The sequence below is a fragment of the Meles meles genome, chromosome 1 (genome assembly GCF_922984935.1).
Source record: "Meles meles chromosome 1, mMelMel3.1 paternal haplotype, whole genome shotgun sequence".
In the NCBI taxonomy this organism is placed as follows: Eukaryota; Metazoa; Chordata; class Mammalia; order Carnivora; family Mustelidae; genus Meles; species Meles meles.
This window is the reverse complement of record NC_060066.1, coordinates 39,947,247-39,973,313: the sequence shown is the minus strand read 5'-3', so window position 1 is coordinate 39,973,313 and position 26,067 is coordinate 39,947,247. Positions and strand designations below refer to the sequence as shown.

Here is a 26,067-nt window from a genome sequence, read left to right as displayed (position 1 = left end):
AGAATTATTGGAAAACCCAGGATAATTTTAAGGTTTTCATTGTAAATACTGCACTAGAAACAATCTTTAGAGTCTTTTTAACTCCAGGACCCACATACATTGAATGTTCTGATAGTACACTCTGTCAGAAACCATTTTTTTTGCTGATGTTTTCTTATTGAGCATCATTCCCCAAGTGTGGAGAGAAACTGCAGAAAAGCATTTATGAGGAATCTCATTGGCTCAGATAGGTGGGACTTTTAGTGACAAGAGGCTATGGAAGTGGATAATAAGTTCTATATGGACAAAGGGAGAATAATAAATTGGGACCAATATATAACAAGGAGTAACATTCAAAATCACCCCTCCCAAAGAAGTATCGATGTTATTTTGTGTTACAAAAACGGACAGAAGGACAGAGTGGTATGGGTGTTTCTCTCCATCTATCTATGAAGCTCTAAATACATACCACATACACATAAATCATAAACTCAAAGATAAGGACCTTATCATATACGAATGTGATTGTTCACCTAAGGTTTGTAGGTAGAAGGTACTAAATTACAATTTTCTAAAAGATAAAATTATGACTCTCGTGGAAGTTGGAAGGCTGTTCAAGAGAGAAATTGGGTTGGGAGAGGTTAAGGACAAGCCCAATATTCTGCACACAGAAACACATATACAGATATATATCAGTGCTTGGTCAGTGCTTTTGTTTGTTAGGGTGCTCATGGATAAAATTATAGATGGTGACTGTGAGAAACTTAACTTATAAGAAGTGTGAATGTGATTTTTCTTTTATGGTTTATAGATGTATGGTATTAAGTTATAATTTTCTAAAAGGTAAAATCATGATGTTTATGCAAACAGAAAATGAACGCATGTCAAAGAATTTTATTCAATTAATTAATAAGGAAGCCAGTAAGATATTAATACCAATTTATAGAGCATTTGAGAAATGAGGCAATTTAATAAAGAAATATTAAGTTAAGATTACTAGATTAGATTAAAAAAACTGGTTAATGTCTTAGAGGCCAATAAATTGTAACCTTTGGGATTATCTGTTTTTTGGGACAGAAATCATTTTCATCTCTACTAGACAAAAATCTATGAGTTAAAATATAAATTCACAAAGTCTGCGTCCTTTAATCAATAGTAAGCAGTGAGTCAAACTAAGTACATTCTCCTAGAAAATCTTCAGGTGGACTTTGCTCCTGAATGACATTGAAAAGATGTGCTGCCCACCTTTTTGCCCTGTTTTCAAGTTGTGGTTGATTTCTCTAACAGTGATGGAAGGTACAAGAACATATTGTGTAATCCATAAGAGAGCATTTGGATCTCAGCTTGTATATGACATATCACATGTTTTTAGAAATAAGAACCTACTTGGCAAGAGCTGAGAATAGTATCCCTGGAAAGCAGGCTTTACTTACCAAAAGTTGCTGTAGAGAGAGGATTAAAACCAATCAATATTCTTCTCTACTTTTGTCCAATTTGATGTTTAATAAATTCTTTTATTTATCCATTTAGTGAGTCAGCAAATATTTATTGAGGTTCTATTACATGCTAGGCTTTGGGAACTGGGGCGAAAAGACAAAGTTCTTGCCCTTATGGAGCTTATATCCCAATGGGAAAGACAGACAGCAAATAATAAAACCATTACAAGAATAATATACTTTTAGGAACACCTGGATGGCTCAGTCGGTTAAGCATCTGCCTTCGCTCAGGTCATGATCTCAGGGTCCTGGGATCGAGTCTCACGTCGGGCTCCACGCTCTGCAGGGACCCTGCTTCTTCCTCTGCCTGCCTCTCCCCCTGTTTCTGCTGTCTCTCATGCTCTCTCTCTGGCAAATAAATAAATTAAAACTTTAAAAATATATATGTACTTTTAGACAGTGAAAAGTGGGATAACGAGAGATCAGAGTGGAGGAGTTCTAGATAGAACCATCCAGAAACTCTCAAGAGGACTGGCAGGCCCTTGAGAATGTGGCCCAGACAGAGCAGAGGACTTGGTGACAGATGGGCTCTGCTGTTCATCTTCTGATAGGTGGTCCCAGGCTGTCCACTGTATGAACATAATTCAAGTCTTTACTCTTTCATGGTCCAGGACACCTCCTATTTGATTTCTGTCTTCATGTCATGAGGCAGAAATAGGTATGGGGGCCAGACCAGTGAATGGGATAAATTATGCAAATTGTTTCCCACTAGGGAGAAAGTAGTTATAGATTCCTAGGATAGGGCAGTGAGAGAAGGTAGAGAACACTGGTTAAGGGTACAGTTTTTAGATCAGAGACACCTGGATTTGAATCCTATCTCTACCACTTATTATTGAATGACTTTAGACAAGTTTCTTAAATCTATTTTCCATCTGTTAATGACACGTGATGACCATCCCTTCATGGGCTCACTGGGAGAACTACATGGAATAATCTCCATAAAGCCCTAAGCACACAGGAAGCACTCAACAAACGGTGTCCCTGTTACTCCTCCTGTGTGTGAGTCTGTAGTACCAGCTTCATGCAGCAGGGATTAATTAGTCTTGCTGCTGCTCTGTAGTCTTCAACTTTATGGAAAGATGAATCATTATCACAGAGTTCAGGTACACGTGAACTGGAGCTCACCAGGTCTAGAGGTGTTGACTTAAACTATGTAGTCCAGGTTATCCCAGCAGCCAATCCAAGCTTTACAAACAGAAGGTACAGGCTTATGCCTGAACCTTTTTAGCACAGACTCAGCAATTCTTAGATAAATTAAGAGTTTAGAAACTAAAATTATAATACTTTTTAGGGAGTTTTGATTGGAGATTTTTTTCCCTTCCCTTTCTTGTCTTGTCCTTTCTTTTCATTTACTGGGTTTTTTGTTTTTGTTTTTGTTTTCCTTTTTCTCTTGGAAGTTGCTTTCTTTTCTAGAGAGCTATGGGTTAGGAAGCTATTAATTAACTGCTTCTTACTCCAATTTTCAATGAGATTTAATACCATAGGGATAAAGCTGCCCTTTTTGAAAAGAAAGATTAAATGTCTGCGAAGTCCATGAATTGATTTTCTAATTGTTTTGGCAGTAATGTTTTTCATTGATAATGTTGCTAAAAGAAATAATAATTTTAATTAAAGTTTAAATGTCTTTTTAGATTTTATAGATACTAGGGGGACCATTTTCTTGCAGGGAATAAGTTAAGACCATAACATTCTTCTCTAACCCCACAATTATGATCAGGGGAATGTCTGTAATACATTCCATTGCAATTAAATTGCATACCCCAGACTGTTCAAGATCTGTTTGTAAAGGAGAAATGGATTTTCCACAGCTGATTGCCTGTTAGTGCATCTTTCATGCAACATTGCAGCAGCCAGTGTATGTGCTGAAATAACAGACTTGAATTTAAACTTTCAAAGCTTTCAAATGTCTTTCAAAAACTTCTCATTGCATGAATTGCCTAATTTGTGTACATGAAAATCCACTGATTACAAATGAATGAGAGTCAACCTATGAAAAGAGGAGGCTATGAGAATCTTTGTATATTTGCCATCCCCTCCCACCACCGATCTTTTCGGGAATTAGCAGGTATTCAATCTTGTTCCAATATCCTGCACGACCACAGTCATTACTGAGATCTCTCTGTGAAGATTGGAATCTGCTGTGAACAGTATGGGGCAGGTTGGCTATTTCTTACAATATTCATTGGACCATCTTCACCCAGTCACACAGCTGGAAAATATTTTCTGAGATGAAGGTTTATAGAAAAAGATTCAGAGAGGAGAGAAAGGGATGGGAAGGGGAGAAGGAAAAATAATCCAAACCAGGTTGAGGTGGGCTCATATAGAATAGACATCATGGTCCAGCTATTTCATCTTTAAGAACACTTGTCAGAACTTTAACTTACTAAATTTGAACTTTAAGTCCCTCCAAGTTGCATTTAATTGATCAAGCTGCTGTGTATATTTCAGGTCATCCCTATGGATCTCTAACATCTGTAATAAAGTATTAATTGAATGCCTACTAAATTTGACCAGAACCTTGAAAGTCAGATCTTAGGAGCCCCATTTCATGAGTGAGAAAACTAAGGCTAAAAAGGCCTTATATGATTCACCCAAAGTAACCCAGTTATTAAGCAGAAGAGTTTGAATTTGAACTTAGGCCTATCTGACTCTAACACCTGTGTTCTCAGCTGTATCTCCCTGTGTAGATCTACCTTCTTGGCTGACATACTCAAGGAGGTATGTCTTCACATCCTTAAATTTCAAATGTCCCTTAGAAATAATTTCCTAATAGTGAACTACCCTAATAATGCTGTAGTTTATTTCCAGGGGGTGAATGTTGGCCTTCAGAGCAGACTTCTTCCTATTAGCTTTCTATTTCTAAAAAGCATTTGATGATTCCCTGTTCAGAGCTCATATACCTGTCAAAAGAGACTGCAATTTATCCCCAGGGATAGTTAACTTTCCCTCCACCCAAGAGAACATGTCAGGTGCTCTCAGAAATTGAAATGCAGGCTCTCTCTCAGTGCTGGTCTTTTAGATTAGTAGCTGTCACTGATAAAATGTCTCCTTGGAATTGCGGAGACAAAGCTACAAGGCAGCCAACAGGCCTACCTCCTATCGCCTGTGGTTATCAGCATTCTCATTGGTAATATCAGATTTTCTGGAGTTGTTTTAGTTATGTAAAATGTTCATGGGAACTTCGATGATCTCTGAGGAAATGCCTTCTGTAATGCTCCAGTTGTGAGGGGAGGCAGCCAAATTCCCACCCATCTGGCAGGCAAGTTCTTTCAGTCTGAGACTGAACGGGAATTTCAGAGGCCTGGAGAGGGCACACACAAGTCTATCTTGCTTCTATTTTTTCAGTATGGAATTTGGAGCCTTTCCCATAACCCATCATGCAGTATCTTTAAGAAGCGCTGGATTGCAGGAAGGAAAACAACCCCAAGTGAGCCATACTCTGTCTACTGGAGTGAAATGTCCTTTCCTGTTTCTTCGTGTACATGATTCTAATTCATCTTCCATCTACCCTCGGTGACTTTCATTCTTTGAACTTCACTCTTGACTTTGTCCTTAACTTGTACATGAATTTGTATTCCACCTGATGCTCTCTGGGATCCAGAGAGCATATGCTCCTCACAGGCTCAGCTGGTTCTAAAATGTCACAGTTTCTGTTAAAATGCTTCTTGCTCCTACCAAAGTAAGCAAACAGATTTGTCTCTCCTGGGTGTGCTGTGAGATCATGACATAAGGAATCTTCTGGTTTTAAAATGGACCTCTGGCCTTTTCACTGGGAATTTTGATTATCTTCATCCATATGCTTTCTAGAGAATTTCAGAAACTAGGATATTCTCATGTGGCCCTGGTCTTTGTCACCTGCCCGCAGATGATACCTCTTTTCTAGCCTTCTCTTCACCACCATGGTGTTTACACAACTCAACCTCTGCATTCCTCTGGAGATGTCCCTAAGATGGAACTCTAGTCTCCCTGCCTTCCTGCCCATTGGTTCCCAAAGTCTCCCCATTCCATCTATTTTCAGCCTAATACATTCCATCTATTTTCAGCCTAATATTCAGGACTTTCCACAGTTGGTTACCAATAATTTATCTGCCAATAATTAACCTAAGTTACCCACACAAACACATCACCCAAACTGGAATGCTCACATATTCTTTCACTTGGAATATCTTCACCCCATCTCTTTTCTGTTGATATCTTAAGTACTTACGTTAAAATTCTCTTTTACCACTCTGTATCAATCCTGACCTGTCTCTGTGTGGCCCTGGAGGCTGTTATGGACTGCATATTAACAAATCCCTCCTTCCCTCTGGCTTATGATTGGATTTGGCCATGGGGAGGCCCCATAAGATACAGGAGGCACCAGCAGGAAACTGATTGATTCTCTGACTTCTACAAATAGCCATGGCTGCCCTGGTGACCCTCTCCTGCAGCCAGAGCTGCTCTCTTTGCCTTCCAAGCCTAGGAGTGGTAATGTCTCTTTCTTGCCAGCCTTGGGATGCTTCAGCATCTCTTCTGAGCTTTATTTAACCCCACCCACAACCACTCTTTGTAAATAGTCCTTTCATCAAATTCTCCACATTACTTTTTTGGAGGATCCCTCTGTTTCCTACAAGGACTCTGACTGGTACAGCACATTCAAGGCCCAGTTCACTCATAAAATTCACCAATTTCATTCATTAGCTCAACAAACACATATTCGTCTTTTATTTGGCACTATGTTATATGCATTGGTGACAGAGCAGAGAACAAAACAGAGGCATTACCTTCAGAGAGTTTACAGTACAGTGGGGAAATCAGATGTCAAACATAAAATTATAACAAAAGGTGGTGAAGATTATCAGAGAAGTATGGAGTGCACACAGCAAGAGGACCTAGTCTAGGGGCCAAAGAAGGTCATTCAGATACATGAGGCATCTGCTATTTCTTTGTCCTTTCCTCATGGCACTCAGTACATTCTGTGTTATTATTGCTTGTGGACACTCTGTCAAAAGCTTTCTTTTGAAAGACAGAGCACCTGTGTCTTTTTCATCTTTACGCCTGCCTCAGTACTTAGACCACTGCCCAGAGTATTGTAGGAACTCAAGTACAATTGCCCAACTGAACTGGATCGAACCTTCTGAATATTTGTGGACCTCAACTCCAGCCCATCCACTGATGGTTTTACATTATCAGGCTGGATGATGGTGAGATCCCACTTTTTCAGAGCCACGGGCTCACAGAAAACATGTTTTACCAGTTTAGAAAGAAAAATCATTGAATTGGAAGGACTTCGCTCTACACGGGTGAAGGGTTTGATAGGCATTGTCAGCTTAATACACCCTGTTTTGGATATTTCCTGGCAGGCACTGGAGTCATTAGTTGTCAGAGGTGACCACTGAATTTTTCTTTTATACTTTTTTTTTTTTTTTTGCTTCACTGGCTTATGTTTGTTTAATAGCACTATAGCTGGACTCAGTGTGAAATATGAATGGGGATAAATCCAAATTCTACTTCAGAACAAGAAGTTTGAGGACATAGATAGAGGTAAACCTTGGCACGAAGTTTTAAAAACTAGGGCTGGGATAGAGAAAATCCAGACAGCATCCTAAGGCCACGAAGGTCATAGGAACAAGGACAGGGTCCAATCCACAGGGCAGGAAGTAGAGGACTATGAGAACTCTACTAACATGGTAGACCAGAAGTTTATAGACACATTCCTCCCCCAAAAGACTATTTTGGATAAAACTATAACTGTCTTTCTATAATACATGGCTTAATGAGGCAAAGTAAGGGAAATCCTCAGAGATGAAAAATGATAAAGCAAGAACTTATAGAGGTAAGAAAACTCTGGAGCCTGGCATTTGTGTGAGGGTATCTGCCAATCTGTTTCCTGGGATCATGGTTTTGAATGAGCAGTGAGTGCATCTGGAGACAAAAGAGCCCTAGTGTCCTTATATAAGATATTGATTAACTTTGGCTAAATATGTGAGCTAAGATTTCTAGGATCTCCACTGATGGAATTGAAGTAAAGTGTGTAACCTCCAAACTAGTAGATTGGAGAGAAAAAAGGAATGGTGGGGGGAAAATCAACACAGAGGAAGGCAAAAAAGGAGAGGGAGAAAAAAAAAATCTAGAAAACACAATTAACAAATAGAAAGCAAAAACTAGGATGCATAAATGAATTCAACGTAATAGTAATCACAATCTTCATAAAGAAATGATACTGTCCAGTTAAAATTCAGACTGTTCGACTAGATTTTTAAAATTCAGCTTTAAAGTCTTCATAAGAGAAGCCTCTAAAAACATAAGGAGCAAGGAAGAGTGCAAGTAAAATAATGGGAGAAGACATACTAGGGTAAAGGAAGAAGGTATGGCTGTATTAAGTATTAGGAAAAACTAACTTCAAGAAAAAAAAAGCATTACTAAAAATGAAGAGGATAACTACACATTAATAAAGATGTTCAATTTACCAGGAAGCTGTAATTCTAAATTTGTGTGCTCCTAATAGTGTAAGTTTGAACTATATAAAAAAGAAATTGCTGGAACTGCAAGGAAAAAAAAAATCCAAAATCACAGGGGGACATTTTCACATATCCCTCTCAAAACTGATAGCTCAAATAGAAAATAAATCCGTTAGGTGTTAAGAGATTTGAAGAAACAAGCGTGATCTCACGCATATACACAACACACAGGAATCACATTCTTTTCCAAACGTGGAACATTTGTAAAAATGGATCACACAATAGGCCACAGAGAAAATCTCAATGGATTGAAAAGAATCTGTATCACATAACCTGCATTCTCTATCAGTTCAATTAGAAATCAGTAATGAAAAAATAAGGGAACCCCCATGCATTTTAAAAATTAGAAAACACATTCTAACTTATGTGTCAAAGAAAAAAATCAAACCAGGAATTGGTGAATATTTAGAACTCAGCGATCTTGACACTACTCCTCAGACTTGGTGGGATACAGATAGCTGAAGTAGCAGTAGGAGGAAGATTGTAGCCTTGTTGCTTCTGCTGGAGACAGAACACTGCAAAGCAATAAACTGAACATTCACCTCAAGATGTTAGAAAAAGAAAAGCAAAAGCAAATAAAGCAAAAAGGAAATAAAGCAAATTTTAAAAAAGCAAAAGCAAATAAGAAAGAAAGAGGGAAACAATAAATACGAGTAGACAGCAATGGAAGGAAAACCACTCTATAGTGAGTGTTCAAAAAAGTTGTCTTTATTTTTTCTTTTCTTTTTCTTTTTTAAAAGATTTTATTTATTTATTTCACACAGAGACACAGCTAGAGAGGGAACACAAACAGGGGAGTGGGAGAGGGAGAATCAGGCTTCCCGCAGAGCAGGGAGCCTGATGCAGGGCTCTATCCCAAAACCCTGGGAAGGCAGATGCTTAACGACTGAGTCACCCAGGCGCCCCGCCCCTGCCTTTTTTTCCAAGACTATTAAGACTGACAAACTGCTGACAAGACTGATGAACAAAAAAGAGAGGACACTAATAACTAAAATGGAGAATGAAAAAAAGTTCATTCCTATACATGCAGACATAAACAGATAAAAACAGGATATTACTGATAATTTCATGCTGATTATTTTGATTTTGATTATTTTGAATATTTGGGCAAAACTCACACATTCCTAAAAAATATAATTTCCAAAGTTAATTCAGGAAGAAATACAAAATCCCAGTAGCCCAATAACCAGGATAGAAATCGAATCATTAGTTAAAATATTTACCATAAGCAAATTATCAGACTTAGATGGGTCCTTTTGGGTTTGTTTGTTTTTTTAAGATTTTATTTATTTATTTGATAGAGACACAGCAAGAGAGGGAACACAAGCAGAGGGAGTGGGAGAGAGAGAATCAGGCTTCCCGCTGGGCAGGGAGACTGATGCAGGGCTCCATCCCAGGACCCTGGGATCATGACCTGAGCTGAAGGCAGACCCTTAATGACTGCACCACCCAGACACCCAGATGCCGGGACTTAGATGGTTTTGTAAAGAGTTCTACAAACAAAACAAAACAACAACAAAAAAAACAACAACCAGGAAATGAATCATTCTAATCTTACACAAACTGCTCCAGAGTGTACAAAAGAAGGAACACCTGCCTTTTAATGAATCAGATATATCCTTGATGCTAAAAAAGGATAGCCACAAACAGAAAATGCCTTTTTTTTAAATGTATAATTTACAATTAGCGACAAAAAGTATAAGCCTTGGAGAAAAGATAACTAACAAAAGGTATGCAAGCTGCATCACAAAACTTTAAAGATGCTACAGAAGACTTCAATAAATAGAAACATTTTCATGGATATACACCATTTTCATGGATAAGAACATAATATCCTAATATAAAGATGTGAGTTCTCCTGAAATTGACATGTGGATTAACACAATTTCCATCAAATTCCAAGAATATTTTTTATACAATTTAAAAATGATTCCAAACTTCATCTGAAAGATCAGTTAAGAATAGGAAGACATTCCTGAAGGGGAAGGAAGAGAAGATGACAGAATTTGCTCTGCCAGATTATAAGACATAGAAAGCAATAGTAATTAAGCTACTAGTAGTAATTAAGATACTTCTTATTCTTAATATCTGAAATATTTTAAGAATTCCTACAAATCAATAAGAAAAGATAAATCTATTGAAAATGAGCAAAAATAATTTCACAAAAGAGAAAACATAAATGACAAAAAATACATATATGAAAACATGTTCAATCTCATTAATAATTTTAACAATTAAAGTTAAAGCCATAATGAGATGATATTTCATACCCACCAGATTAGCAAATATTAGCCTGACAAGAGCAAGTGCTAGAGAGGATTTAAGACAAGAGGAGGACTCAGATACCGACAGTGGAAGCGCACATTGAAAAGGGCAACGTTTTGCAATTACAAGATAAAATTGAGCACACACCTGCTCTATAGCCCAGGAATTCCATTCCTTTATTTAGATGCTAAAGAATGCTGCTAGCAACATATAATAATAGAAAACTGGAAGCAACCTGAATGTCCATCATCAGGTGAAAATGGATAAATAAATACAATGAAATAATATACAGCAATAGAAAATGAAAATACTACAGTTAAACGTACTGAGTGGGAAAAAAGCAAGTCACAGAAATATATCTGGTGTGTATGTTTCAAAGGCAGACGGTGTTAAGCAATTATTTACTTATGTATTTATTTACTTATTTATTTATAATACCATATAAACATACATTGAGACTATTTTTTAAAAAGTCAAGGAGTGATTAACACACAAGCAGAATGGAAAAATGGGTACCTCTGGAGGGAGGAAGGGATCGGCAAGGGGTGGAGGAACTCTAAAATGGGCTTCAGAGGTACTGGTAATATCTTCCTTGCATTGGATTGTGGACATATGCATACTTTTTTATATTGTCACCCATCATGATACGCACTTGCGTTCTCTGCAACCTTATGTGTGTGTAGTTCGCAATAAGACAGTACGTCAATAAGTTAATAAGGCCAGAGGATAAATATTGGAATCCACAAACTGGGCCCAGGAGGTTCTGAAGGTTGACTCAGGGATGGCAGAGACTCCCCAGGGCTGTGGTCCATGGTGGAAGCTAGAGAAAAGCTTCGCTAGAGAAAGAGGAAAGCTCGTAAGTGGGACAGAGGTACCTGCTGATGCCCTTGGAGGTTGTTGGGAAATTTTATGGAAAGTATCTTATCCTTCCCTCCATGATTTGAGAAGAAACCTTGAGCAAAAGAGTATGGGCTTTCTTTTGTATCCAGGAAGGTACATAATTTGCACTCTGGCAGATACAAAAGCAAATGTTATCTTTTTTTTTTTTTTAAGATTTTATTTATCTATTTGACAGAGAGAGATCACAAATAGGCAGAGAGGCAGGCAGAGAGAGGGTTGGGGAGGGAAGCAGGCTCCCTGCTGAGCAGAGAGCCCGATTTGGGGCCAGAGAGCCCGATTCGGGGCTCCATCCCAGGACCCTGGGATTATGACCTGAGCTGAAGGCAGAGGCTTTAACCCATTGAGCCACCCAGGCAGCACACAAATGTTATCTTTTTATAAATAAGTAGGATATTTGTATCAGTTACTTAAACAAATATAGGTTTATTTTCTTTCATGTGGCCAATAGTCCAGAAGTAGGCATTGAAGAGCCTGTACAGTGGCCTAGCGATGTTTTCTAAATCCAGGCTCCTTCTGTCTTTACACTTGGCCCTTTTTAGTGTGGGGGCTTTTAGCCCCATGCATTTCCAAACTTTTTATCTACTTTTTTTTTTCATCTACTTTTAACACAGCACAAGGGCATTTTCCTGATGCTTGTTGGGAAAGTAAAGGCTTTCCTAAAACTCTCCTAAATCCTGCCACTCATATCCTTGTAGTAAGTATGGTGTCCACTTGGCCATTTCTTGCTGCCAGACAGCCTGGGAGAGTAACGATTTTGCCACGGTGGCCTGCACAGTAGGACCAGGAAGAGTGAAGTGGGGAAGAGTAGTTTCTGAGCAGTTCTTCCATATCTCTGTCAAAATACTTCGCTAAGGATCCTTCCTCTTCCTGAGATCAAGAGTCTCTTATGGTTTGTCTCCATAAGAGATTCTAAATCTCAGGAAACAAACGAGGGTTGCTGGAGGGAAGGAGGGTGGAACGGATGGGATGGCTGAGGGATGGGTACTGGGGAGGGTATGTGCTATGGTGAGCACTGTGAATTGTGTAAGACTGATGGATCCCAGACCTGTACCTCTGAAGCAAATAATACATTATATGTTAATTTTTTAAAAAATTCTTCCTCTTTTCTCACCAGGAGCCAGTCTAGTTGATGACCTCTACAAATATTTCTCCTTCCATCACTCCCATGGAGATACCATGACTGTCATGGATCCAAGGCAGATGAATGTTGCTGCTGCTGTTTGGGCTGTTGTCTCTTACGTCATCGCAGACATGGAGGAAATGCTGCCCAGGTCTTAGCAAGAACAAGGAAGCAAGCACTTTTGTCCTTTCTGGCCAGGAATTCTAGGAATGCAGCTCCAGGAAGTCCCTCTTCAACTAACAGTTTGATCTCACTTGATCCATTTTCAGAGCATAATACTTTCTCATACTTTGTTACCATCTTTCTCAATCCTTTCCAAATTCTCTGTTTCTAAAGGAAGAAATGATCCCCACCCCCAGATAGAGTCAAAATATGGTAGGGATCACAGTGGGGACCTTTCTTTATACCACCTGTAAAAATTATTGTTTCTACTTTGAAAGTAAATACTCAATAAATATTTGGAAGATCTCTGATTCATTCACGTGTGTGTTCATAAACATTGAATCAAATACAGTGACACCAATTTTTATGTTATTTTTTGAAGGAGTCGAGGAATGCAAAATTGTAGTATGGTCTTAATTGAATGTGTAGAGGCATTTGGCTTTCTAATTTGTACATTTTCATCTCACTAGAATTTTTTAAATGAAATGTGAGTTTTTTAACTAACAGGAAAAAAAGATGTCACCATTTGGAGATAAAAATCAAGTATATATAATCTAGTTGCCTTACTAAACGTAAGTACTAAGGCCTATCACCAGGTAAGTGATAATAATATTTTATATTTATGTTTTACATATTTCATACAGTATTTCTATGAAGTTGGGGCTTATTCCCATTTTTCTGTTAATGCAGTTGAGACCCAGTGAGGCTAAATAATACTTACAGAGCCCATTAGAGCAAAAACATTGATCCTTGCCCACTCTGGGAACAATACCTACTGTTCTTCCCACACAATGTCCAGTATTCAGTTAAAAAAAATTTTTTTTAACTGCAAGAAAAAAGTGCATAGTCAAGAGTTAAAGCAAATAAGAGAGCCAGACTGAGAGATAACCCAGAGGCTGGAACTATCAGAGGGGACTCTAACATAACTGTGACTGATACATTAAAGATCCAGGACTATGTGCATAAACAGAAGGAGAATTTCAACATAGAGATGAAAACTATGAAAGAGTCAAATGTCAATGCCAAAATAAAAGATATAATATCAGAGATGAAGCATTTCCTTGTTGAGTGCTTTAGCAGACTGAACAAGGCTGAGAAAAGAATAGATGAACTCAAAAATAGGTCAATAAAAATTGCCCAAACTAAAGCACAAAAGGAAGAATTAGTGAAGGAAAACAAACGAACAAGGATCAGAATGGAGCTTTCAAAGGAAGTGGAGATGCAACATGGGGGGTTTGGGGAGTAGGAAAAGAATAAATGAAATAAGATGGGATCCGGAGGGAAACAAACCTTAAGAGACTCTTAATGTCACAAAACAAACTGAGGGTGGTGGGGGGAGGGGAGGAATGGAGAGGGTGGTTGGGCTATGGACATTGGGGAGGGTATGTGCTATGGTGAGTGCTGGGAAGTGTGTAAACCTGGCAATTCACAGACCTACACCCCTGGGGCTAATACATTTTATGTTTATAAAAAATTTAAAAAAAAAAAGAATGGAGCTTTCAAGAGTTGTGATTTAATGTGTATGTGGTCTAACATACATGTAATTAGGTATCAAGGGGTCTAACATACATATAATTAAACATCCAGAAAGAGCAGACAAAGTATCAGTTTTATTAATGGTAATTATTAAAAGGATTGGCAGGCACAGTAGGTCTTTCATTTCTGGCAAGGCAGCAAACTGGTACTTTGACCCTTAAACTGAAAACCAGAAATTCTGGATACCATCTGAGGAACACTTTCTTAAATAAATGAGTTCACTGGTTAAAAGGCAAAGAATATTAGACAAAAAACTAAGTGAAGGAAAGAACCAAGAGCGAGACACAGAACACTAAACCAGCTTTCTCTTTGAGAAAATTCGCAGCGGGTGACAAACTTCACTTCCATTTTCGCTGCCTTTCAGGGCTCAGAGGATTCTAGACAAATCCCAAAGCCTGCCATATTAGGGGTACTAGAGAACCCCCAATAAAATTGAGACCTCAAAGGATTATACATCAATACTGTGGTGAACCAAAAATAAATTTGAAGACTGCAAGGAAAATTACCATTATTGAATAAGTGGTAAGTGAGTGTCTGAAGAAATTCCCATAGATAAAGCTATAATAAATATGAACTCACAGTCAAAAGAAAAAAAAAATTTTAACAGAGAGAACCATGGCATTCTGAGCAAACGTAAAAAAATAAATAAAGCAAACTTAAAAAAATAAATAAAAACCATAATTGACCTGCAATGTCCTCTGATATTAGAATTTTTAGATTGAGAATTTTCTAAACTCTATTACATTCAAGGAATTAAAAGAAGAGATTGAATGGAGTAAGAGAGCACAGGGCTATAAAAAGTGAACCATCATATTGTAAAAACAAAAAACAGAACCTCAAGAAATACAGACAACTGTAAATGAAATTTAAAAATTAGCCATTTTAACTGTAGATGAGAGAATTCATGAACTGAAAGAATAATGAAACTAATGAGAATTTAGCACAAAATGAAAAAGATATGGAAAATATGAATGAAAGGTTAAGAACTATGAAGGATAGAGTTAGTCATCTAATATATATTTAATCAGGGCTGCAAAATAGAAAAAAGTAGGATGAAGAATTATAATAAATGAGAAAAAATAATATAGAACACAAGAATAAGAAGAAATAATAAAAGAAAATCTTCCAGAAATAATAAAATAGATCAGTTCACATAGTCGAGAAGCCCAGTGAATCCCAAACAGCAGAAATGAGAAGAAATCTACACGAAGACATGTTGTAGAGAAACTATCGACCACAAAAGAGAAGATCTTTGAACCAAGAGAGAAGAGATGGATTCTATTTAAAAGGAGCAACAATTAATAACAGATAACTTCTTAGTAATAGCAACAATGCAAAGTCAGAAGACATTCGAAAGATACTTTCAATGTACTAAGAGACAACAATTATCAACTCCAAAATTCTATGCTCAGCAAAAGTACCATCCAAGAATGAGAACAAAATAAGGATATTTTCAGGTAAACAAAAACAGAGTTTACCACCAGCAGATCTTCACTAAAGAAAAGGTGAAAATGTGTACACCTGGCAAAACTCTAGTCCTAGAGTGAAGATGAGAAATGAAGAATCTGGCTCCACACGAAAAATCTATGTGTGATCTTTCAGGGCTAACTACAGGCAATTACAAGGGCTTTGCCTGGCAGGCCTCACAGAGGAAAGCTATCGTCCTCACACAAGACTTTGTATATAGCTTATCATTTTCTGAAGGGAGCTGTAGTCAAGGACTTGACCTCTGGGCCAGCCATGCTTATAAACATATCTGCATTCTAAGCCCAGCATCTCCATTCAGAGGCCTCCTTTTGGGAATCCTGACTAGGATACTTTTTTCTACTCTGACTCAGTTCTTTCCACTTTTGGCCCTAACCCCTCCCTCTCTCCTTCCTGGCCCCACCCCAAGTCCATAAAATGGTGGGTGTCTTTTTTTCAGAACTCTTTGGTGGGAAGATTTCCCCCCATCTATTCTGATTCACCTGACTCTTGCCTGGCGCCATTCTGTAGGAGAAAATGAAACTGGTGCCCATCTTTGCATCTTGTTTACACTGTCTCAGTGAATAATAAAGGCATTATTTTTAATATCATTTTGGCTAATTGTCCTAATTGATCACCTCAGTCTTGCAGCTCAATAGAAATCAAGAGCAGAGAGAGTGGCAAACATTTTAAACAAACATGAACTAAATAAAATAATGCAATAATCTAGAATTTGAAAAGAAAGAAGACGCTTGGCTAGAAAAACATAAATAAAAAGGAAAGTTACAGGAATTAGTGTTCTAAGGTCCTTGTATTGCTCTAGCAGATAATATTAGGTTTTGCTAAGTTAAGTATAAAACTTAAGTCTTCTAGGGTAACCACAAAAGAATAGAGGAAGAATGTAAAACAACCTCCCAAAAAATGGAGTAAGAAAAAAAAAAGGCTCAATAAATTTGTTATCATATTCAGTGACCACAATGGGCTAATCAACTAAAAAAAATAAGTTTGGAAAGTAAGTGATTTAATGAAATGAAGAAATGACAATTAAGTGACCATGAGTCAGAGAAGAAATCAAAATTGAAATTAAAACATTTCTACAACTGGGGCGCCTGTGTGGCTCAGTGGGTTAAGCCGCTGCCTTCGGCTCAGGTCATGATCTCAGGGTGCTGGGATCGAGTTCCGCATTGGGCTCTCTGCTCGGCGGTGAGCCTGCTTCCCTCTCTCTCTGCCTGCCTCTCTGTCTACTTGTGGTCTCTCTCTCTCAAATAAATAAATTTTAAAAATCTTAAAAAAAAAAACCAAAACATTTCTACAACTGAATAATAGCATAATAGACACACGCTCCCAAACCACCTCCACAACAGAACTTGCAGAATTCAGATTTAGGGGAGGGGTAAGGTGACCCTCTGCAGATCTCTAGCATTCTCACTCTGTGAGGCTCTCTCTTCTCTAAGACTGTATCTTGCGAACTCTAGCTACCTTGGCCTTCCAGAAACATTCAGATCCCTCTCCTCAACTCAGTGGGCTGGCCTCCGCTTGGGTTTCCCTTCTCTGTACTGTAACTGGAACTCCTAAAGTGGTAATCTAGGGCCAGCATGGAGCTCACCCCATTTGTTTCCTGTCTCTTGGGCACCATATTTCTTCATGTCCACTGTCTTGTTTCATATGCTTTATTTGGATTTTTAATTGGTTAATACCCAAAGACAAGTCTGGTTCTCATTACTTCCGCTTGGTCAGAAGTGCATATCAGGTCAGTAATTTCTCTCCAATGTATACAATCGTATTTATTTTATGTTTTGTACATTTTTAAAATATATTTTTTAAGATTTTATTTATTTATTTGACAAACAGAGATCACAAGTAGGCAGAGAGGCAGGCAGAGAGAGAGGAAGGGAAGCAGGCTCCCTGCCAAGCAGAGAGCCCAATGCAGGGCTTGATCCCAGGACCCTGGGATCATGACCTAAGCCGAAAGCAGAGGCTTTAACCCACTGAGCCACCCAGGTGCCCCCGTTTTGTACATTTGGATTCAGTCTTTTCTCGTGACTTGATTCCAGTTTGGGAATGTGGATTCTCAGGGATTTCATGAACTGCCCAAAGACTGAGATTAAAAATAAATGGCATCTGTGAATTATCAGAGCCCATTACCTATATCCTAGAAATGCCTCTTAGGAAGTGGATCTTATTACATCTCTTTGCCTTTCCCCAGAGAGTTGTTTATTTCCCTAGGGACTAAAAAAAGAAAAATTACATAGGGCCAAATGGTGTAAGAAATGGCCCTACCATTTCCTAACTGGTCCTTACTGCTGCCTTATTGGAGGAGTATAGAGGGGCTGGTTTGGCAGACCATAAATATGTGCAGGCAGGGGAGTGTGTTGGTGAGTGTGGTTATCAGTAGCATCAGTAATATAGGGGAAATACACGAGAGTTGGAAAAATAAAAGGGTGGAAGAAGGAATCTGAGAAAAAACTCATGACAACCTGAACATCGTAATTGCTTAGGTCTACCAGATAGTCAGGGAGCCTGGCACATACTATTGAGTAACTATAGCTATATGGGATTTTTTAGTAGAATTATCTTACTTTCCATAAATTGTTGTAAAAGGAACCGTTCATCTGCTAAGAAATGGTGTATCATTTGAGTGGTGCCCTGTTGCCTGCACATGCAGCAGCTTTCCAATTTGACTTCAGGGTCAAGTTGCTTTTCTGATTCATTTGGCTGAGTAGACTTAAGTGCAAATTGAGAAGAGAAACCCATTTAAATATTGTGTAATGTGAAAGGGGTGAATTCTGCAACAGAAAAAGGAGGGGATTCAGGGAAAGGAGGTCAATTGCTGATTTTGCCCTTGACATCATTAAAATGTGGCTTCAAGGGTTCTGATGCGTCTGCGAATGATTTGGAGTTTAGGTTCCCCGGAGTGTTCCACCTTCCTCACAATAATTACACTAATGACGCCAAAAGTGTTTTGAAAATCCTCATGCTTCTCCGCTGCATACATTTCACCACCACGTAGTCCTATTTGCTCAGTATGCTCCCTTCATAATAATTGAAGATGCTTCCCATTTACCTTGAGTAAATATCAAACAGATCTTGATATCTATATCTGTCTCATGAAATATACATTCTCTCTAACTGTGCCCAAATGATTAATTTACTGCTATGTGATGATTAGCATAAAAATCTCATCACGACACGAGATAGAAATGTTATCACTAATTGCCGTTTGAAGTGAAGAATGTTTTTTGCATAGAAATAAATGATGCATGCTTACTTCTCAATTCTCTGTTAAACCAGAAAACCCAAGACTGTTTTTGGAGCGGAAAAAAATTACCTTTGAAGTTTTTTTTTGTTTTGTTTCCTTTTCTCTCCCTTAGATGGTCCACAGTTCAGCAAAGAACTGGAACAATATTGTTATGGAGTTTGTACACAAAATGAGATAGGTGAAGTCAGTTCTCATCAAAGCAGGTCTTCCCATCAATCAGTCACTCAGGCAAAGACCTTTTCCCTGGACATTAAGGCCTCCCTGTGGCCCTGAAACTTGACAAATAAACACTCAGATATCTGCAGCGTATCCTGAGCATGTTCAAGTTCTTGAGAGAACCTGATGTTCTTAATACCATCGCTGGTCATTCTGGGTTTGCTCAGCCAGCCACACAACTATCTCATAGGTTGCCGGGTGCCTCAGAAAGCCGTGTTCTATATTCCAGATTTAAAGAACATTATCTGTCCCTCAGATCTTGATGATTTAGTCACACCCTCATCCAAACGGTTCTCTTAATTCTAAGTACCAGCCAGTCTATCCCAGAAACTGTAATGGAACATGAATTTTCCCCAAGATCTGCCTCACCATCCAAATCATCATCACCATTATCACTGATACCCCCCCACCCTGGACCAACTATACTGCTAAGAATTTTACGTGTATTTACTAATTTAATCTTCACTCAATGCAATGACATAGGTCCTATTTTAATCCCCATTTTAGAGATGAGAAAACCTGGATATACAACTCATAACTCTTCCCAGATCATAGAACTAAAAAAATATGGAAAATTCAAACCCGAATATCCCTCTCAAACAAATTCTCTGGATAGCATCCCTTCTAGCCTTGACTGTGTAGATAGATTGAGTCTAACTGGTGCATTTTCATTTCAAGGAATAGCAAGGAGGGCTTCAACAGTGCCATGCTTTGACCCAAGAAAGAGGGGCCTTGTGCTTTTAGAGGACCCCACAGATCACAAACACACACCAACAACAAATTTGTTGAGGGATATATGGGTGCTTCAGTCACCAGGGATTTGGTGCTTGGCTAACACAGCATGGCTCGTGACTCTAAGCTTTCTCTTCTAGGCTCCAAGGAAGCACTGCTCCCCAGGTCTCGCCTTTGCAGGAAGACTGTACCTGAATATTGTGAGCATAGGCACTGCCTAAGAGCACGAAGACTTGAGGAGCAGAAATACTCAAGAAAGAAAGATAAATTCATTAACCTGTCAAATGCTTCTCAGAGAGCATGAATGCAGTAGAGTCTGGCACTAACGAGCTATTGTTTCCCACAAGCGTTGAGCAATTTTTCTTGATTCTTGCCGTGTCCCAATTTGTGGTCCTGAAGGCACTCAGGGCATTCACAACAGTTGTACCTGGTGACATATCAGCCATATTAAATAACGCATATATAATTAAATATATGCTGTTGACCTAGGCGCAAAACTTTTGAAATCTAATATCCATAACTTAAACTGACAGCAAGATGGACTGGCATTAGGACTGCAAATTGTTTTATTTTGTAAAATTAAAAATATTTAACAAACACTTTAAAATTTAAATTGAAAGTGTTCACTTTATTTTTATTTAAAATCTTGATATTCATTAATTATAATTTGTATTTCCTTTTAATCCAAGAAGTCATTGTTTACTATTTTTAATAGTGGTAAAACACATAAAATTTACCATCTTAACCATTTTTAAAGATTTTTTTTTATTAGACAGAGATTACAAGTAGGCAGAGAGACAGGCAGAGAGAGAGAAGAAGGGAAGCAGACTCTCCACTGAGCAGAGAGCCCGATGCGGGGCTCGATCCCAGGATGCTGGGATCATGACCTGAGCTGAAGGCAGAGGCTTTAACCCACTGAGCCACCCAGGTGCCCTTAACCATTTTTAAATGTACAGTTCAGTGACATTAAGTACATCAACCTTTTTTGTGCGACCATCATCACCATCTGTCTCCAGAATTCTTTTCATCTTACAAAACTGAAACCCTGTACTAATTAAACAATAATATCCTCTTACCCCAGGACCGCCAGCCTCTGGCAACCACCCTTCAACTTTCTCTGGCTACTCCAGGTACCTTCTATAAGTGAACTCATATGATATTTTTCTGTGCCTGGAATTTCACTTAGTGTAACATCCTCAAGGGTCATCCATGTTGCAGGTTGTGTCAGAATTTCTTTCTTTTTTAAGGCTGAATAATATTACCTTGTATATTTATACCGATGTGTTTTTCCATCAATGTTGATAGACACTTGGGTTTTTTACACTTTGGGGCCATCATGAATAATACTGCTACGAACATAAGTATATCAATAGCTCTTCCAGATTCTGCTTAAACCCAGAAGTGGAATTACCGGATCACATGGTAATTCTATTTTTAATTTTAGGAGGAACCACCATCCTGTTTTCCACAGTGGCTGTGCCATTGTACATTCCCAGCAACAGCGTATTTTGGGTTTGTTTCTCTGTTTTATTTTTGGTTTGGTTTTGTAGCCATCCTAATGGGTGTGAAAAGGTATCTTATTGTGGTTTTGAATTGCATCTCCTTAATGATTAGTGATGCTGGGCATGTTTTTATGTGCTTATTGGTCATTTGTATATATCTTTGGAGAAATATCTGCTTAAGTTTTTTGCCCATTTATTAATCACATTGTTTAGGTTTTTGTTGTTGTTGTTATTGAGTTGTAAGTGTTCTTTATATTCTGTATATAACCCCCTTATCGGGGGTGTGATCTGCAAATATTTTCCCTCATTCCATGGATTACCTTTTCATTCGGATGATTGTATCCTTTGATGCAGAGAATCTTTAAATTTTGATGATGTCCAATTTATTTTTTTCTTTTGTTGCCTGTTCCTTTGGTGTCTTACCCAAGAAACCATTGCCAAATTTCTTGTCATAAAGCATTTCCCCTATTTTTTTCAAAGAGTTTTATAGTTTTAACTTCCACATTTAGGCCTTGGATTCATTTTGAGTCAATTTTATATTTGGTGTAGTTTAAGGGTCCAACTTTATTCTTTTGAGTATTAATACTCAGTTTTTCCAACAACATTTGTTGAAAAGACTATCTTTCCTCCATTGAATCGTCGGGGCACCCTTGTCCAAAATCATTCGACCATCTATAAGGTAGGGTTTGTTTCCAGATTCTCTTTCCTATTCCAGTGATCTATATGTTTGTCTTTATGCCAGTACAACACTATTTTGATTTACTGTAACTTTTTAAGTTTTGAAATCAGTAAGTGTAAGACCACTAACTTAGTTCTTTTTCAAAACTGTTTTGACACTTTGGGGTCCCTTGAGATTGCATATGAATTTTAGGGTGGATTTTTAATCTCTATTAAGAGAACATTTAAAGTTTTCATAGGAATTGCACTGAATCTGTAGATCACTTTGGATAGCACTGATATCTTAACAGCATTAAGTTTTCTATTCCACAAGTAAGGGAGGTTGTCTTAGCTCAGGCTGCTCTAACAAAATACCATGGACTGGTAGCTTAAATAACAGATTGATTTCTCACAGTTCTGGATGCTGGAAAGTCCAAGATCATGCTGGCAGATTCAGTTCTTTGTGAAGACCCTCTTCCTGGCTTGTATATAGTCACCTTCATAATGTGCACTCACATGGTTTTTCCTTGACGTGGGCTCATTGGAGATCTCATGTCTCTTCCTCTTTTTAATCCCATCATATACATTACAAGTCTGATTATGCACTCCCCTGCCCATCAGTAGTTTCTCCTTGCACCTAAGATAGAGTTCACTATACAAAGTCCTGCACGACCTAACCCTGTCTTCCTTTCTAGTGTCAGTTTATATACTATGCTTCCTGTCTTCACTCTGGCCACATTGACTTTTTTCCCAATTCTAACATATCATTTCCTGCCCCAAGACCTCTGCACATGTGGTTTCTTCCCAGGATATTCTCCCCTTACCCCCCCTTCCTTTTTTTTTTTGTCTAGTCAACTCCTGCCTATTCCCTTGGCTCATCTCTAAGGTCTCTTCCTCTGGGATGCCTCCTTTGAAACTTTGGACTAAATAGATCTCAATAATAACGAAAATTATAATTATTTTTATGGTCATGTATAAAGACTAACCCTTATTTTTAGCTATCCAGGAGGCAGAGAGGTAAACACTTCACAAGTATTAACTCATTTCTTTCTCCCCAAAGCACCCCCCTCCATTTTTACAAATAAAGTAGCCAAACTTAGACAAGTCACTGCCCACAGTCACATTACTAATAAAAGGTGGAGCCAAGATTTTAATCAAGGCTGTCTAACCCCAGAGCTTCTGTATTTAGCCTCAATACTCACACTGGTTTTCTCTGTTAAGGATTCTCATTCCTGATTTGTTCACTCATTTCACCTGTTTATCAAGTTTCTATGGTGTTGGAGACACTGTGAGGCACTGGGGTATAAAGGTGAACAGCAAGACAGATAAGGTCCCTATAATACTCAAGAAATTTTATTCTAGTGGAGGAGTAAGAACATAAAAAGTAGAAGTAAATAAATAAAAAAGAAGATCATGTTTATGGACCTGAACAGGTTCTGTGATGAGGAACAAGTAGGGAAAGCCTGCTATTGACAGGATGGGCTCCGATGGTCTAAGGAGGGGATATTTGAACTGAGTCCTGAAGCATAATGGGGCAGAACTAGCTAATTGTCCTTTAAAATCCATTTTAGCTTTTCTATGGTAACAGACCCTCTAAATTTTGGCTGGGTTATAGTCCCCACCCTACTTTATAATTAGGTAATTAGGTGTAGCCACGTGACTAAATTCTGAAGAAACTGCCAGGAAGTCTCCTTAAAGGGAGGTAAAGGGGATGGGCATGTTCTTCTCCTCCCATCCTCTTTCCTACTGAAAGGCTGAAGCATCAGCAGCAGACTTGGACCATGAAGTGAACTTGAGAATGAAAGTCACACACAGCAGAGAAACAAGCAGGAAAGAGTATGGGTCCCTGATGATGGGGAGTACCATATCAGCCCTAGACTGACTCCCTCTGATGAACTTTATTGAAGGAGCACTTACTGCAGAAGATCACTGGACGCCTTTGTGAATCTGAAGATTTAATACCACTGCTCATGAAGTGTAGACTACAAGCTTCATGCACCAGCTGTCAGCCACAGTAGTGACCGAATAACATCCTCAGGAAGTCGTCATAGGCCCTTTGGTTGACTCTGACTCCCAATCCCAGGAAATGGCTGGTTTTCTTTTCTCTCTGGCAGGCCTTTGGAAGATGTTAGGAAGGCATTTGGTGTGTCGGAAGGGCCACTCACTTGATCAGATGGCACCTGCCAAACTGACGCAGATAAAAAGTGCCACAGTGCAGAGCTCTGAGAAATGCCTCCATGACATATTGGCAATTTCACAAACACATTCAAAAGCTCAGATAACACTTATGATGTCCTTGATCTTTGCACTTCCAAATGGTGGCTGAACAAACAGAAATCAGTCTTCTTTGAAACCTTCAAAGCAGTGAAATTGCCTAAATCAGTTTGTTGACTATTCTCTGACTTCCAAAGGTCAGGGAAAGTTTTCTGTTTGTTTGTCCGCCCCCAGAATGACTTCCACATTCTCTGCTAGGTATGTTTGTTCTAAAAAAAAATTAAGTTAATCATTTATTTGTTTTATATGCTAGTTCGAATTTCCAATAAAGTCTTGGCCAACTTTTCTGAGGACTGAAAATGGTTCTTTTGAAATAGTTGCATAAACATTGTGCTAGGAAATGGTAAATAGAACTTACGAGAATGGGGGTGCCTGCCTGGCTCAGTCAGTGGACTGTGCAACTCTTGATCTTGGGGTTGTGAGTTCAAGCCCCATTTTGCATGTAGAGATTACCTAAAAATAAAACCTTAAAAAAAAAAAGAACTTGGAGGTAAATGAGTAAGGGCAAGAACTCCTTCTTTTATCAACACATTTAAAGCTCATGAAGTCAGAAATGTGTTATTACACCAGAAGATTCCATGTAAAATCCAGTGTGCTGAGTTTGCTGTGTTAGCATTTGTGGAAACTGGTGCTTACTCATGACAGCAAGAGGGATATATGATTTTGTACTTGTTTTTCAACAATTTCTAATCCAGTAAGGAGCACTTGAGGGTGACTTTCCCTGTGAGGAAGACACCATGGATGGTAACATATGTGGAAATGAGCAAAGGGGGTGAGAGGTGGAGTCTTCACTGTCATTACAACCCTCTCAATCAGGATTCTGTATGTAAGTCACAGAAATACATTTAAATTAACTGCAAAAATCTAAGAGAGAGAGAGAATGGAAAAATACTGAAGTATCCTGTGGACTCAAAATGGGTATAGCGAGGCTTTGGAAACCCACCCAGAGACGGGTTCCTGCATAGAAGTGCTTCCCAACCCCTTTCACCTCACAGATATTATATAAAATGATGATATTTCTATGGCCCATGGGGATAAAATAACGAGGCTGCTTCCCAAGATTGGAAGTGATTTACTCCTTGGCCTACTGCCACCCAGACAGGGCCTTTTTTTCATCTCCCAGTTCCCAAGTTCTGAGAAAACAATCATGGCCAATATTTATTGAGCTCCTGTTGTATGGCAGACACTTCTCTAAGTACTATCCATGTGTCTTATTCACTCATTAAATCTTTGCCCAATCCGATATTAGGTATGATATTTTCCTATTTCACAGATGAGAAAACCCAGATATTTAGAGGCTAAGCCACATGCTCAAGGTCACATGGCTCATACAGGCAGGATTTAAGGCTACTTTGGCTCTTAATCAAATTTACCTTTCACCCGCAGCTATGAGTGCCTCCATTAGGCACTAAAGCCTTCTAAAAAGGAAGTGAACTGATTGGCCGGGCTGGCATCAGGTGCCCATCCCTGGACCAACCAATAGTGAGAAGGGGGTGGGAGAAAGCAACTTGGTGCTCATGCTACACCCTGTGGAAGGAGGAAGTGGTAAATCCTGGCAAAGGAGTGCTTGATAGACACTAATAAGAACCATCTTCCTCCTTAACCCCCTCCTTCTCCTCACCCCCCTCTTCTCTCAGGGACCCAAGGTTGACTTACTTATTCTCATCCTTTCACAGTACACTACGATGATGAAGCTTCTCTTGCTTTATTTATTTTATCTTATCCTTTTCTCCACTGGAATTCCATCTTAATCCCCAAAGGCAACCATTCTACTTTGTTAGGAATAATTCTATTTATACATGTTCTTATGTATGTGTAGCATTGTTTCCTGTGTGTGCATTTTCAATTTACATATGACATGGTGTTACAGGTCCCATTCTGTGTCTTCCTTCTGCCACTCAGTCTTAGGCTCATAAAATATATCCATGTTGCCATGTTGCAAGCCCATCCCTCCTGACCACAATATACACTTTTTTTTTAAAGATTTTATTTATTTTTTGACAGA

General features: G+C 38.6%; 1 protein-coding gene across 2 annotated transcripts in view; it reads left to right on the top strand.

Annotated features, from left to right (window-relative positions):
• The window catches only part of CPQ (carboxypeptidase Q), a 502,411-nt gene extending 489,678 nt beyond the window's left edge, over positions 1-12,733 (top strand). Inside the window, exon 9 of one of the 2 annotated variants that reach the window (XM_046027443.1) lies at positions 12,255-12,733. In XM_046027443.1, the coding sequence (XP_045883399.1) occupies positions 12,255-12,418 (164 nt within the window). In that variant the 3' untranslated portion in view covers positions 12,419-12,733. The remainder of the gene's footprint in view (positions 1-12,254) is intronic. The other variant, XM_046027451.1, reaches the window with a different exon arrangement.
• Positions 12,734-26,067: the final 13,334 nt, after the last annotated feature.